Source organism: Haliotis rubra, unplaced genomic scaffold (genome assembly GCF_003918875.1).
Source record: "Haliotis rubra isolate DU_JTF1 unplaced genomic scaffold, ASM391887v1 Scf11, whole genome shotgun sequence".
NCBI lineage: Eukaryota > Metazoa > Mollusca > Gastropoda > Lepetellida > Haliotidae > Haliotis > Haliotis rubra.
The window spans coordinates 323,687-336,997 of NW_025765003.1; the positions used below are offsets into that span (position 1 = coordinate 323,687).

The 13,311-nt window shown below is 38.1% G+C and overlaps 2 protein-coding genes across 2 annotated transcripts in view; one reads left to right on the forward strand and one right to left on the reverse strand.

Moving 5' to 3' along the window:
• Window positions 1-409: 409 nt before the first annotated feature.
• LOC124284088 (epimerase family protein SDR39U1-like) lies at window positions 410-8,256 on the reverse strand. The gene is given in 8 exon segments (XM_046720148.1): window positions 410-521; window positions 628-1,083; window positions 1,667-1,813; window positions 3,953-3,983; window positions 3,985-4,075; window positions 4,549-4,634; window positions 6,061-6,167; window positions 8,159-8,256. Coding segments are annotated over 7 exon segments (900 nt in total). The 5' UTR covers window positions 8,175-8,256; the 3' UTR covers window positions 410-521; window positions 628-661.
• Window positions 1,809-13,311, forward strand: part of LOC124284079 (E3 ubiquitin-protein ligase AMFR-like) — a 37,345-nt gene continuing 25,842 nt past the window's right edge. The window contains 1 exon segment of the mRNA XM_046720138.1: window positions 1,809-1,828. The gene's annotated coding sequence lies outside the window, so the exon portion shown is untranslated.

The window sequence follows — 13,311 nt, forward strand, 5'->3', positions numbered from 1 at the left end:
GGCATGATGCCATCATTGTTTTGGAGATTCTATTATTTCTTAAGACAGATATTACTGTTAGTATTGAGTTGGGGGAAATAATAATTTTGCCTACCTACAATAGCAAATTTAATCAGCAAAAACATTTCAGAAGCCAATGGGTTTCATGTACAGTTGTGTTTGTTTTGTAACCCTACCGTTGGCAATATTCCACCTATATGGTGTCAGTCTTGACCAGACAATTCTTTGATCAACAGCATGAGCATCAATCTGCGCAATAGAAATATGTGTCAACCAAGTCGGTGAGCCTGACCACCTGATCCCATTAGTCGCCTCTTATGACAAGCCTGGGTTGCCAAAGACCAATTCTAATCCAGATCTTCACGGGTTGACCCGATACAAAATGTGGAACATTATCATAAATACATTGTACAACATACTCTTTAATCACCTGAAGTATACAGCTTTAACTTAAATTCCTCTGAAACAAATACATTTTTACTAACAACCTATATAACATACTTAAAGCTTGCATCTGAAATGTTAAATCCAGGGCATCCTAAACATTTAACTTTTAATGCTAGGCTTATAACAAGGACCCTAGACCTTCATGCCTTATTTAACGTTAATAGCTAATGCTCCAGACATCCATGTTAACTGACACTCTCATGATCATCCAAATTTAGACATAAACCAGTTGTGCACAGCTTGTGCAGGCAGACTTTAGGTCAGGATACACAAATTTATACCCACTTTCTAAAGTCCTTTTGGGCAACACTTTCTGCCCCTCCAAAATTATCTTGCCTCTTTCTTCCCCAAATACAAAATTCATGACGAAACCAGGCACTGGGAACAAGGCTGGCCTCCACATGGCCCGGGCAAAGGCTTTGGTAAAGTCACTGTTGGTGGCAGCTTCAGATGCCACTCCATTCAATACTCCTTCAACACTGGGATTCATTATTCCATGTGTAAACAGCCCAGCAATATCAGCAACATGTATCCATGGCAACCACTGGGATCCAGATCCTACCCTTCCTCCCACTCCCAGGAAGAAAGGAATAAACATCTGCTGAACCATTCCACCATCACGACCAAGGACCACACCTAGAATGAAGATAGAAAATGTTGATGACTACAAATACAGCGACATCGTTAAGATTCATGTCTTCATATCGTACACTCATCAATATTCCCATTACATGAGACTCCTCTGAAAATAATCAAGTCTGGACCAGACAATCGTTTTTCGAACATTTTACATTCTGAATAAAACACATCTTCACTTTCATGAGACCGTGCTTCTGATTGTCAGGATTCCCATGGTACTTGGTTTCTGATGGGGCGTTGGGGTAGCCTAGTGGTTAAGGCGTTTGCTTGTCACACTGAAGACTGGTTCGATTCCCCACATTGGTATAATGTGTGAAGCCCATTTCTGGTGCCCCCTCCATGATATTGCTGGAATATTGCTAAAAGCGGTGAAAACCCAACTCATTTGCTCACTTGGTTTCTGACACACATCCTTGTAATAACACTCTTCATTACCACATGAAGTTGAAGTCAACATGTCATGCAAATCTGAAAGGGATACATTCATTCAAAACACTGAGGTGTGCCCAAATGATGTCAGCACTATACTAGTCAAGCACAGTATTACAACAGCAGTTTGTGACAACAACCACTCCCTGACCTGATCTCACAGTGACTTGTCGGACATCGATGGAGTCGGGTAGTCTGGCAGCCGCCTCCCAGTCTGTCGTCAGTCGAGACAGGAAGTCGTAGTCACCTCCTGAGCTGTCCTCAGTGTACTCCGCGGTGGGACTTGGTGGGTAGTAGGCTGCAATCACAGTGCGTGAGTATGGTTTTAGGCCGCTTTTAGCAATATTCCAACAATAACACGGCAGGGGACACCAGAAATGGGCTTCACACATTGTACCCATGTGGGGAATCGAACCCGGGTCTTCGCCGTGACTAGCGAACGCTTTAACCACTAGGCTACCCCCCCCGTCCCCTCAATCACAGTGAGTACAGATAGTAAACATAATACCCAAGCATAGACCTTGGTTTCATAGACAGGCAGACTTGGCTAAAGTGTTATTTTCTTCTAAAAAGTTTTTTTTTTAAATTGTAATATTCTGAATTTCTGAGATATTACAACATAGTACTGTAACACTGCATGTACACCCATAAAGATTCGGGTTAAAATCGTCTTCAGTAACCCATGCTTGTCGTATGAGGCAACTAACGGCATCGGGTGGTCAGACTCGCTGACTTGGTTCACACATGTCATATCCCAATTGTGGAGATCGATGCTCGTGCTTTTGATCACTCTGCTTTTAAATCTCTGATAAAAACCCATCTGTTCACTGCTGCCTTTCTGTAAAACCCATATGAACTATTTCCTTCCCAATATTGTCACAGCGCCACTGAGCATATCTATGGTGGATATTAGGTGCTTTATAGATAAATCATTATTATTATTATTAATCTGACTGCAACACATTGATCACAAGTTGACATAACTTAACACTGTTGCTGCACTAAACTATTATCAGTCTTGATATACATAATGAAAAAAATTGTTCTATTCTCCATTCATACTGATCCAAAATACATCTGCTTGTAGAATCATGTGGGTTTCCATTCTGAACTTTATTGTACAGGTATACTTGCTGATAAAAATATGTTGACGACCATCCAACCTTCCACATTTATACTATAAGTCTGATAAGTACTGGTGGACTTACAGATGAATCAGGTCATCCTTATCATTTGTTGTGTAGTATTTTAGACAATGATCCGAGGAACCCTTAAGTGGCCTTCACACGGCAAACTAAAGTTTGACAACAAATGTTAAAATTTTAAAAGGTGTCAAACTCGCGTTTTTATACGTCAAACACGTGTTGTCAAACTTTCGTGTCATTTGAGCACCATGTCTCTACTGGTGCGGTCACTTGACAATTTTGTTGACTGTGATAGGTTGTTTCACCTCACACGTCAAACTTGAGTTTAACAACACCGAAAGTTTGATGGAAAAGTTGGTGAAAATAGAGACCAATCCTATTTCTCGATAACAGTTTGACAACTCTGAAATTGGTGTTGGTGGCAAGTTGTTGGAATGTTCACACTCTCAAACTTGAGTTTGGCAACATGTGTTGTCAAACTTTAGTTTGTCGTGTGAAAGCCGCTTTACTTAATAGCCACCTGCAGTACCTATGACTTTATGGATTTGTAAGGATTCATGATCATGTCAACTAAACTAAACCAGAGACCATATAATTAATAATTTGGTTTCGGACCAAGGTACATGTGACTACTGGATAACCTTTTTAACAATAGTATCACAATAGTTGTAAACTGACACTATAGCACTGATGCACTTGATAGTCCACCCATCACACTAGTCTCATTACGATTCACTCACGTAGTCGGTGAATCAAGCCACTACAATATCACTATTTTGGAACTAGTTTCTTGTTTATTTATGTGAGATATGCAAAATGGAATATATCCAAGTCATGTACACTCTCGTAACCTTGATTTGTGGATATAAGGGAAGTGCGGCGAAATTCATATATTAAATGCATGATTTCATTTTGTATACACACTGATTATATTATTCATTGATTCAGCAAATTGAAAATGCCTAATATTCCACTCGTGAATAAAACGTTTGTTTACGGAAGCCATTTACAATCATCACCCATTCATGTGCCCATAAAATGTGACGTCACCTTGTTTCGTGGATTACATAGTCGGTTACTTTATACCACTATGTACGACATCCCACTGCAGTAAGTACTGACACCAAGGAAACCAGACAACAAGAAGTGAGAAGGTTGGAGCAAACGGTATTGTTGTTGTTGTTTTTTCACATTGTACGTGCTTCTGCATAAAACTCATCATCACCCCCACCTTGCCATAAATTATGAACGGTCCCTAACCCCTATTGTCAAAGAAGGATCTCTATACTCACCCACTCCTGACATAGATACGAATACCTCCGGGAGCCTTGCTAGCGGCAGAGATGGCTGATGACAGTGCTTTGGTGGTGGAGATGCGGCTGTTATAAACCTCCTCCTTGAATTCAGGTGTCCATCTACAAAACATAAACCGATGTCAATACAGCTGTTTAGCACCAGGTTCAACAGTGATTTGGTTAAAGTGCTTTGGAGAAACAACTATTGTGACAGGACTGTCAAAATTATATCTTAACTTTGCAGAGTTTCTTATATTACTTTTCTGAACATTCTAAAGTATCTTACATGCCTTCCAACCTCTGTGTATATGAGAAAAATCAAGACAACATCTTGTGACAACTATAATCACACTGATAGTTCAACCATCTCTGTTGATTGTTCAACATCCCTTAATATTGTCTGACAAAATATTGCCCATATTTCCTTAGTACAGGCATTTCTACTGGTCTACATTCATCTATACCAACCAAAGATAACTGACAGTAACTGCTTTGGTGATCCATAACTGACTGAACAATCTGATACATTACAGTAAGGTGAGGTTTCACAACATAGAGCCTCACACCTCAAGAAGATTGTGCGATTTACTCACCTTCTCTTTGGGTTGAGAATATTTTCCCCCGCCATGCTGACAACGGCTGTACATCCTTCTGGCAGGCCATAGCGACTCAAGTCATTCTGAATAAAATTGTAAATGTAAACATCAATGTCTTACATGAAAATATATAGAACTAATTTCAAAAGACAATGTCTATACCAAATGTTTGTGAATATATTGTTATAACAGTCTTAGGAACCTGGACCCCGTTTCACAAAGCGTTCGTAACACTACGACTGATGTAACTCCTACAGTTTAACATAGACTTACGACAGTCGTAACGCTACATTATATCTTTGCGAAATGGGGCCCTGGGTTCTTAGTCATTGTTATTTCTAAATCCTGGTTAAACATATGTCCAATATTGTCACAGCACCACTGAGCATCTCTACAGTGGATGTTAGGTGCTTTATAGACCTTGAGTCTTCAAGCTGATTAGATAGTTCTGCAAAAGAACACTGAACAAAACTGTCATCCAACAACTATCACCCAATTCCTAGTCTAGTCTCTGTTGGGATCCAAGAATACAGGTCACCAGCAACCTATGTCAGACTGATCAGGTGGTCAGGCTCTGTGACTTGGTTGTATGCACGTCATTATAACCCAACTGAGCAGATCTGTGATTATAGGATGTATATATAGCGCACATATCCACGCAACTAGTGCATGCTCAAGGAGCTGGTATTTTTTCCCTCGATCATTGGATGTCAATCTCAACGGCACATCGTATTATCAATCCCAACTTGCTGGGGAGTATACAACTCTTGCTGCCACTAGGCGCACCGAGTTATTGTGGCTTTCTCATCCTACCGAGGTACCCATTCACAGCTGGGTGGACTGGGACACATATACAGTACTTTGTCCAAGTCCACTGCACGTTTGTTTTAAACACGAGTGAGTGAGTAATGCTAAAAGCTGTATCAGCAGTTTTGCAGACATTCGCAGCCTGTGTTAAACAAGACTGGCCCAATGGTAACAATCCTTGACTAGGATATTTATATATTTCATGGTCAGATTGTCACAAACACGAATTGACAATGGCCACTGAATCTTTGCTTACTGACTGATTAGCTTAATTACAGATCAAAGGAATGATCTGAATATTCAATATAACCTTACAATCCTGTGGACCTGAAGCTAACATGCAAACATGTTAAACGCATGAAACATCAACTTGCAGGGATGAAAACATTCATGTGTACAACCAGGCAGTCATAACTGTGCAAACCGGGCAGTCATAACTGTGCAAACCGGACAGTCTTAACTGTGCAAACTGGGCAGTCATAACTGTGTAAAACGGGCAGTCATAACTGTGCAAACCGGGCACTCATGACTGTGCAAACCAGGCAGTCATAACTGTGCAAACCAGGCAGTCATAACTGTGCAAACTATGCAGTCATAACTGTGCAAACAAGACAAAGTTTTACGCTAATCAAACTTGGCAAATGTCATTTCAAACAGGTTAGAAAGTAAGTAGATGTAATTTTGACAGTTACTATAACTTACCCAGGTGATTTTATCCGGGCCAGTCTGTCTTGACACAACAGTGACTTTGAAGCCATTTTCTACAAGAAGCCTGCTTAAATGTCGTCCAATGAAACCACTGCCGCCACCTGCATGGAGAAGTGGTTAACTTTACACACAGATCCAAACCAACAACAACCTCACTATCATGATAGGGCCTGGCAAATTCATTTTCTTGTTGTAAAGATTATTTAACTCTTGATGCCAGAGGTAAAATAATGATAAATATATCGATTAATAACATATTTTTTAGGACTGATTCAAGATTAAACAACTGAAACAAAATTGACTTCTATAAAATGAGTCTAGATTTTCAACAAATGTCCTCTTCATCTACCAACATATCAAATAAATGTTGTGAGGAAAACCCTATCTTCTGTAGGAAATGCAACTTTTCCGTGTGTGAGGCAGGAAAATGTTATTTCTTTCAACCCTCATCAACTAGATGTAGATACACTAAAGATCTGGTGGGACTCCTCATGGACTAGAAGACACAATGATACCTATTGTTGATAATTCCTAATAAATCATACTCTATCACATCATAGTGAGTATACACCAGAGGGACAGGTGGCATCTACTATCTCTAAATAGCTGGCAACAGTGACATAGGAACACATTAAACATGTATACACAGGGAAAAAAGGAAGTATATGGATAGTTATTTTGATTTAGATGCTAAATGGACATAAACAGACATAAAAGGCTTACAGACATAAAAAAAACACAACAGTTTGCTCTTACTGCTGTAAGTTATCACTATTCTTTGTGTGTTGACTTTCTACCCTGACAGAGGCAATGGACAAATAGAACCAATGAATTGGGCAAAGTGTGATGAATAGTATGCTATGGACTGGTATATATGAGTGAGTGAGTGAGTTTAGTTTTACGCCACACTCAGCAATATTCCAGCTCTATGGCAGTGGTCTGTAAATAATCGAGTCTGGACCAGACAATCCGGTGATCAACAGCATGAGCATCAATCTGCACAACTGGGAACCGAACACGTGTCAACCAAGCCATTGAGCCTGACCACCCGATCCCGTTAGTCGCCTCTTACGACAAGCATGGGTTACTGAAGGTTCATTCTAACCCGGGCCTCCATGGGTACTGGTATATTTGAAATTTTGCACTGTACAGTGACATTAACCAGGAAAGGTCAACCATAAAAATGTCCAACATGTTAAGTCAAGCTCCTGTCACCAAAGATTTATTCCAATGCAATGTAAATATCAAATTAACTCAGTCTTGTATTTGGACAGTGCAAACAGATTATAACTTAATATCTTTTGATTCCTATGTTAAAATAACACACTTTTAAGATATTGTTTGTTGAGGAACTTCATATGCACTATGCAGAATATAATTTAAAACAGACTATAGTATTCTAAGGTTGGCAATGGCACCCAAGGTCCTTGTTAGTTTGTTTTGCTGATTACACTGACTGAAGGGACATTACTGGCTGGTTGATGGATGACTGTGGAGACATTGGTGCCATCCTGGAGTTCGGTCAGGTCAGCTGGGGGAATCAAATAACAGTGATACACACGCACCATAGATCACCTAACTATGGTGTGGTCTGCACACACACAAAAAGTAGAATATATGTTTCTGATATAAACAGAGACAATGTAACATTTGGCGTCTGATTTAACTTACTTTCATAATCATAAGAAACTATATATTTGTTATTTAGAAACGTTCATTCTGATGTTTTATCGAGGCTTTTTATCTGACATGCCAAATAACTGACTGACTCGTATCGATAGGTGTATCATAAGACCGAATGTATCATCCAACTACATTTGTTTATCAAGCACCTGGTAAGGCTGGTGTGCATACACTGTGATTTACTGCTGATGTCAAGAATTAGTAAATTGTCACATATGATGAAATGCAAATGTCACATGCAGCATAATGTTAACATGCTTGCCAAAATATAAAGTTGCCATGACCCGACACATGCACTTTGGCCTAAAGCAGGAATTGTATTTCCAGTTTTGGACTTTAATATCCAAGGGCATTCGTAAATATCACTCCCTGTGTTGTTTCATACCATTGATAAACAAGGTATACTTACCAATTAGGACACTCATTGCTATCCACCAAATATCACCTTATGCAAGCGCACATTTCCATCGTCTGCATGACCGGCCTTGAAGTATTAGCGCTTCCGGGTCGCATGGAAAAGTATAAACCTAAAAACTATGTAGTATAACAAACAACCCTAATGTCAGAAATTACTCAACTTACTTTTATTTTATGATTTTTTCTTTTCTTTTCACGTTTTGAACTTCAGGCTTTGTCTTTATAACTAACGTCCGGTGTGAATGAGTACATATTTGCGTGGAACGTTTAAATTTCAATGGAGTAAAAGCTAGTTGTATTAATTCAACGTAAGTACGAAAACTTCCGGTTTAGACTCGGACGACATTTTGAGATCGACATTTGTGTTTTGTTTTATGTAAGTCTGTTATATTTGTTGTTGTTATCGTCATGCTTGTTCAGTCTTTATGACCTTTCACTTTCCACAAGAGGTGCACGAAATTATATCAGTGTGAGATATATTTTGATGTCGTTGACGTAAGATGTCGTTATCGGGATTGTTCCTAATGTTTTTCTGTTCCGTCTAGACGGGTCAAGCATTTACCGACCGGTACTGTCTCAGAAATAATTTTTGTTGTTCGGGAACAATATCCACGTATCTACCACATTATGACAATGATTTTAGTCGGTCAGTCGCGCTTTTTAAAGCGCTTCTGAACTCCACGGTTGCATTCTACCTCTACTTGTTCTAGAACATACGGCCGAACATACTCGTACGTAACCAGTGTTGTTTAATAGGTAGATAATACATGGTGGATGAAAATGTTATTTCAATGAACAGCATGCACCCCACCAGCACTGAGGTCATATAGCCCAAACGTTTGTTAAATGGATTTGTTTATATTAATCATAACAAGATAATTCATATATTTCTCTGATTCTGAACAATTTCACATCATATTTGTTTCTGTGACTGAAGCCATATGCATGATACAAATATCTCCTTTTGTTGTCGTTCATCATTTTATAATTGTTATGCTGAAATTTTTGTCCTTGCTGTTTTAAAATACACCACTTAAAACAATAGATATGATAACTGAAAATCAAGGTTCTGAGTTTCTACCTGATTTCTTCTTGTTTGTAACCAAACACACTTACTTTTAAGTTATAATAGATGGGACGAATGCAAACCTATTGGCATGCTCTCTCTCTATATACATGATATATCTACACCACTACAACTGCCACAGTGAGGTGTATGATGACAGCTTTCTCAACATGGTCAAAGTGACCAAATGGCCAGCTGTCTGTAGTGTTATGATAACACATTGACAGAAGGATAAATATGCCAGTGGAACTAGTTTTTCACATTTTAGGATATTTTGTCAATTAAAGTCAAACATTTCCTGACATATTTTGAACTAAATGTGTAGAGTTGTCCAAAATGAAATAGATGAGATGGACATGAATGGACTTTGTGAGGTGTGACAGGGCAGTAGATGACTGCAAGGAACACTAGGTACGGGGCTGACTGGCTTCATAAGACCAAGGCTTATTTATTTTGTATTATAGGCTTTGAAATACATTGGCTTATCATCTAATTGTCATCAATTAGTATTTTATAACTCATCCATAAGAAAAATTCACGAACTTTCTCCTCGGTTTGCCTCTTAAAAAAAACAAACATGACTGAAGCCAGTCCAGGGAGACTCTATAAGGGGAAGTGGTCTCCTCGAAAGCTGCAGCCTGTTTGAGTTGTCAGCTTCATTGTAGCCGGTTTATTTTCAACAGCACTTCATTTTAAGTCAAATACTTGTTATTAGTGTCAGTATAATTACAGTAGCTTTGTAGTAAAGTTTCAAGTGGGCATGTTGTAGCTCACTGGCTTCAATTCTCAGTACACAGCTTAAGAAAGACTAACTTATATCGCTAAAACTTCTTTCACATATTCGTTTAATTTTTTAGAAGGGAAATATACCTTTTGTTTAAAGGTGTTTGCAAGTAATAGTGATATTTTTATAACTAAAAAAATGTGTTAGGGTGTATTTGAGGTGTGTGAAAATATGACATATCACCCGATCTGCCATTGAAATACTACTACAAGCTTGTTTGAGTGTTTCTAGTTAGTGTTCAAAACATCTTTCACATACACCCTCAATTTTTATGAGGGAATATACCATCAGGTGAAAGGTGTTTGCAAATAATAGTAATAGTTTTATAATTTAAAAAAATTTGTTAGTGTGTATTTGAGGTGTGTGAAAAAATATGACATATCAGCGATCTGCCATTGAAATACTACAGAAGTTGTTTGAGTGTTTATTGTTCTAAAACATCTTTCACATACACCTTTAATTTTTATGAGGGGAATATACCATCAGGTGAAAGTTTTTTGCAAGTAATAGTGATAGTTTTTTGTTTTTTTGTTAGTGTGTATTTGAGGTGTGTGAAAAATATGACATATCGCCGATCTGTTCTGATCGCCATTGGTGCTTGTGATGCTTGAGTGTTATAGTTCTAAAACTTCTTTCTTTCTTGTTGATCTTAGTATTTGACAAAACTGGAAGGTGTTTGCAAGGCTTTGTGATAGTTCTTAACATTATGTTCTTGAGGGGTCTGTGACAGTGTCAGTTAACATTCTGTCAATGCCCATGTCATTCCACACATGCAATAAGATATCTGAATTAGTTACTAATGTAAAAAAAAATGTCTCAAAGTAGATTTTTATAAAAGGACAGCTGATGTTAACATGTGTTCTACCGATAGTTTTGGCGTTCTTTAACATGTTTGGGGAGGGATGGCAGTGGTGTATCATTTATTCTTTCATTCATTCACATATGTTCTTTTCTTTTTGTTCTTTTTCTTAATTTCTTTCATTCATTCACATAAAATTCTTGCTCTTAATTCATTCATTCATTCATTGTAAAATTCCGACCTTTTCAATACACTGGCTGAAGTACTGTTAAATGCAGCCCGAGTTTAGCTTGGGACGAACCAAGTCACTGTGTAATGCGTTGGAGCATGGCCGAGGCACTGCGTTAATTAGTACAAATGGTAAAGAAAGCAAGCCCGAGTGACCTATCCCTGTTGTAGATTGTACAGAGCTCTATTACTTTGGTGCAAGAATTGAATTGAACATGAACATTTTACAATTATAGACTGGTGATGAGGTCAATATCTGTTTTTATGGACCCGCGAAAAGCAATATTGACATAAAAACAGGTATTGACCAAATTCGCCAGTCTATAATTGTTTTATTATGTAATTACCGAAAAAAAGCTTCTAAAATCCAAAACATGTCAATTTAGTCAAGAAAAGTAATTTTATTTTCACTACAAACCGATAACGTTATGTTAACAATAATGTGACATGTAAACAATAAAATGACGTCATAGCTTGACGTGAATGGCGTCATAGCTTGACGTCATAGTAATTCAGGTCAATATGACTTTTGGTCGGACCTGGGTTGGAGTCAATATGATTTCTGTCGACGGTCACGTGACTGCCTCTAGACCAAAATATGCTTGTATAATAATAGATGTGATGTCACACTCATGTATCATTTTGAAATGCACAGAACTGTCAACCCACTGTCCCTTTAACATCTTTACACAATAAGAGTGGGCACCATGCAGGGGTGGAAATAACTTTAAAATTGCTAGTGTACTCCGGTACAGTGGCACATGTAAAACCACTTGCCCTGATAATTTTTCCACTGTACCGGCTATTTTCTTGTTGATTTTTTAAATAAACAACATAATTAACATTGGAATATCATTCTGGACACAGGTACAGTGTGATATACAAATTTGCTTGCCCGACAGAAAAAAACACTGGCGTCGGGCAATGGGTTATTTCCACCCCTGACCATGTGAAGTTACCCTCCCTTCTTGCAAAATAACTGTAGTGCAAATGTAGAAGTACAGTGATTTCCAGTCCAGTTTAAATGTCAACAAACATTTGCTCATAGATGTGGGGTCTTTTATACTGTGGAGATTTCTTTACATGTGAATATACCAGTTATCCTTTAACAATGCTATAAATCGGCATGTACTAATACAATAATGTACACAGAGATTGACTTAAATACAAAAACAAAATATAAATAAATTGTACTCAAACATACTGCTCAAATAATTTATGCAGAAAGATATGTACTATGGCACTGAACATGATTGCAACATGGAGATATACCCCAGGTCTTGAACAAATGTAAAAAATATAATGCCTACCCTGTAAGTAATACAAGGGTGTGATCTGAGCTGCCACACTTTTGGAGTGCTATAATCTTGGACTTGAAGGAGATGTAGACTAAATATAATTCAGTAATGCACATATACTTTTCACAATGATTCACGAGCATTATATATATCAAAATATGAGACAAACTATCAACAAAACCCTACCACGCATTCTCAAAATACAATATTACTTGCACACATCCATTCATTCAGAAGCGACAGAATATTTTGTCTCATATTACGCACATTTTGTTTACTGAAAGAGGCTATGTTAGCATATTGTATTATTTCTGTACAATACAATATATAGATAATGGCCAATTAACTTACTATATTTTTTATCCCAACTCGTCCCTTCGCTGACCTGAGCAGTTCTGTGATGTGCTGATGGATGTTTAGGTTGAACAAAGCATGGAGTATAACAATAGGTGTTAGCTTGGCCAATCAGTCTATTGAGCTTCTTGGTATGTTGAAATGCACAGAACTGTCAACCCACTGTCCCTTTAACATCTTTACACAATAAGAGTGGGCACCATGCAGGGGTGGAAATAACTTTAAAATTGCTAGTGTACTCCGGTACAGTGGCACATGTAAAACCACTTGCCCTGATAATTTTTCCACTGTACCGGCCATTTTCTTGTTGATTTTTTAAATAAACAACAATATTAACACTGGAATATCATTCTGGACACAGGTACAGTGTGATTTACAAATTTGCTTGCCGACAGAAAAAAACACTGGCGTCTGGCAATGGGTTATTTCCACCCCTGACCATGTGAAGTTACCCTCCCTTCTTGCAAAATAACTGTTGTGCAAATGTAGAAGTACAGTGATTTCCAGTCCAGTTTAAATGTCAACAAACATTTGCTCATAGATGTGGGGTCTTTTATACTGTGGAGATTTCCTTACATGTGAATATACCAGTTATCCTTTAACAATGCTATAAATC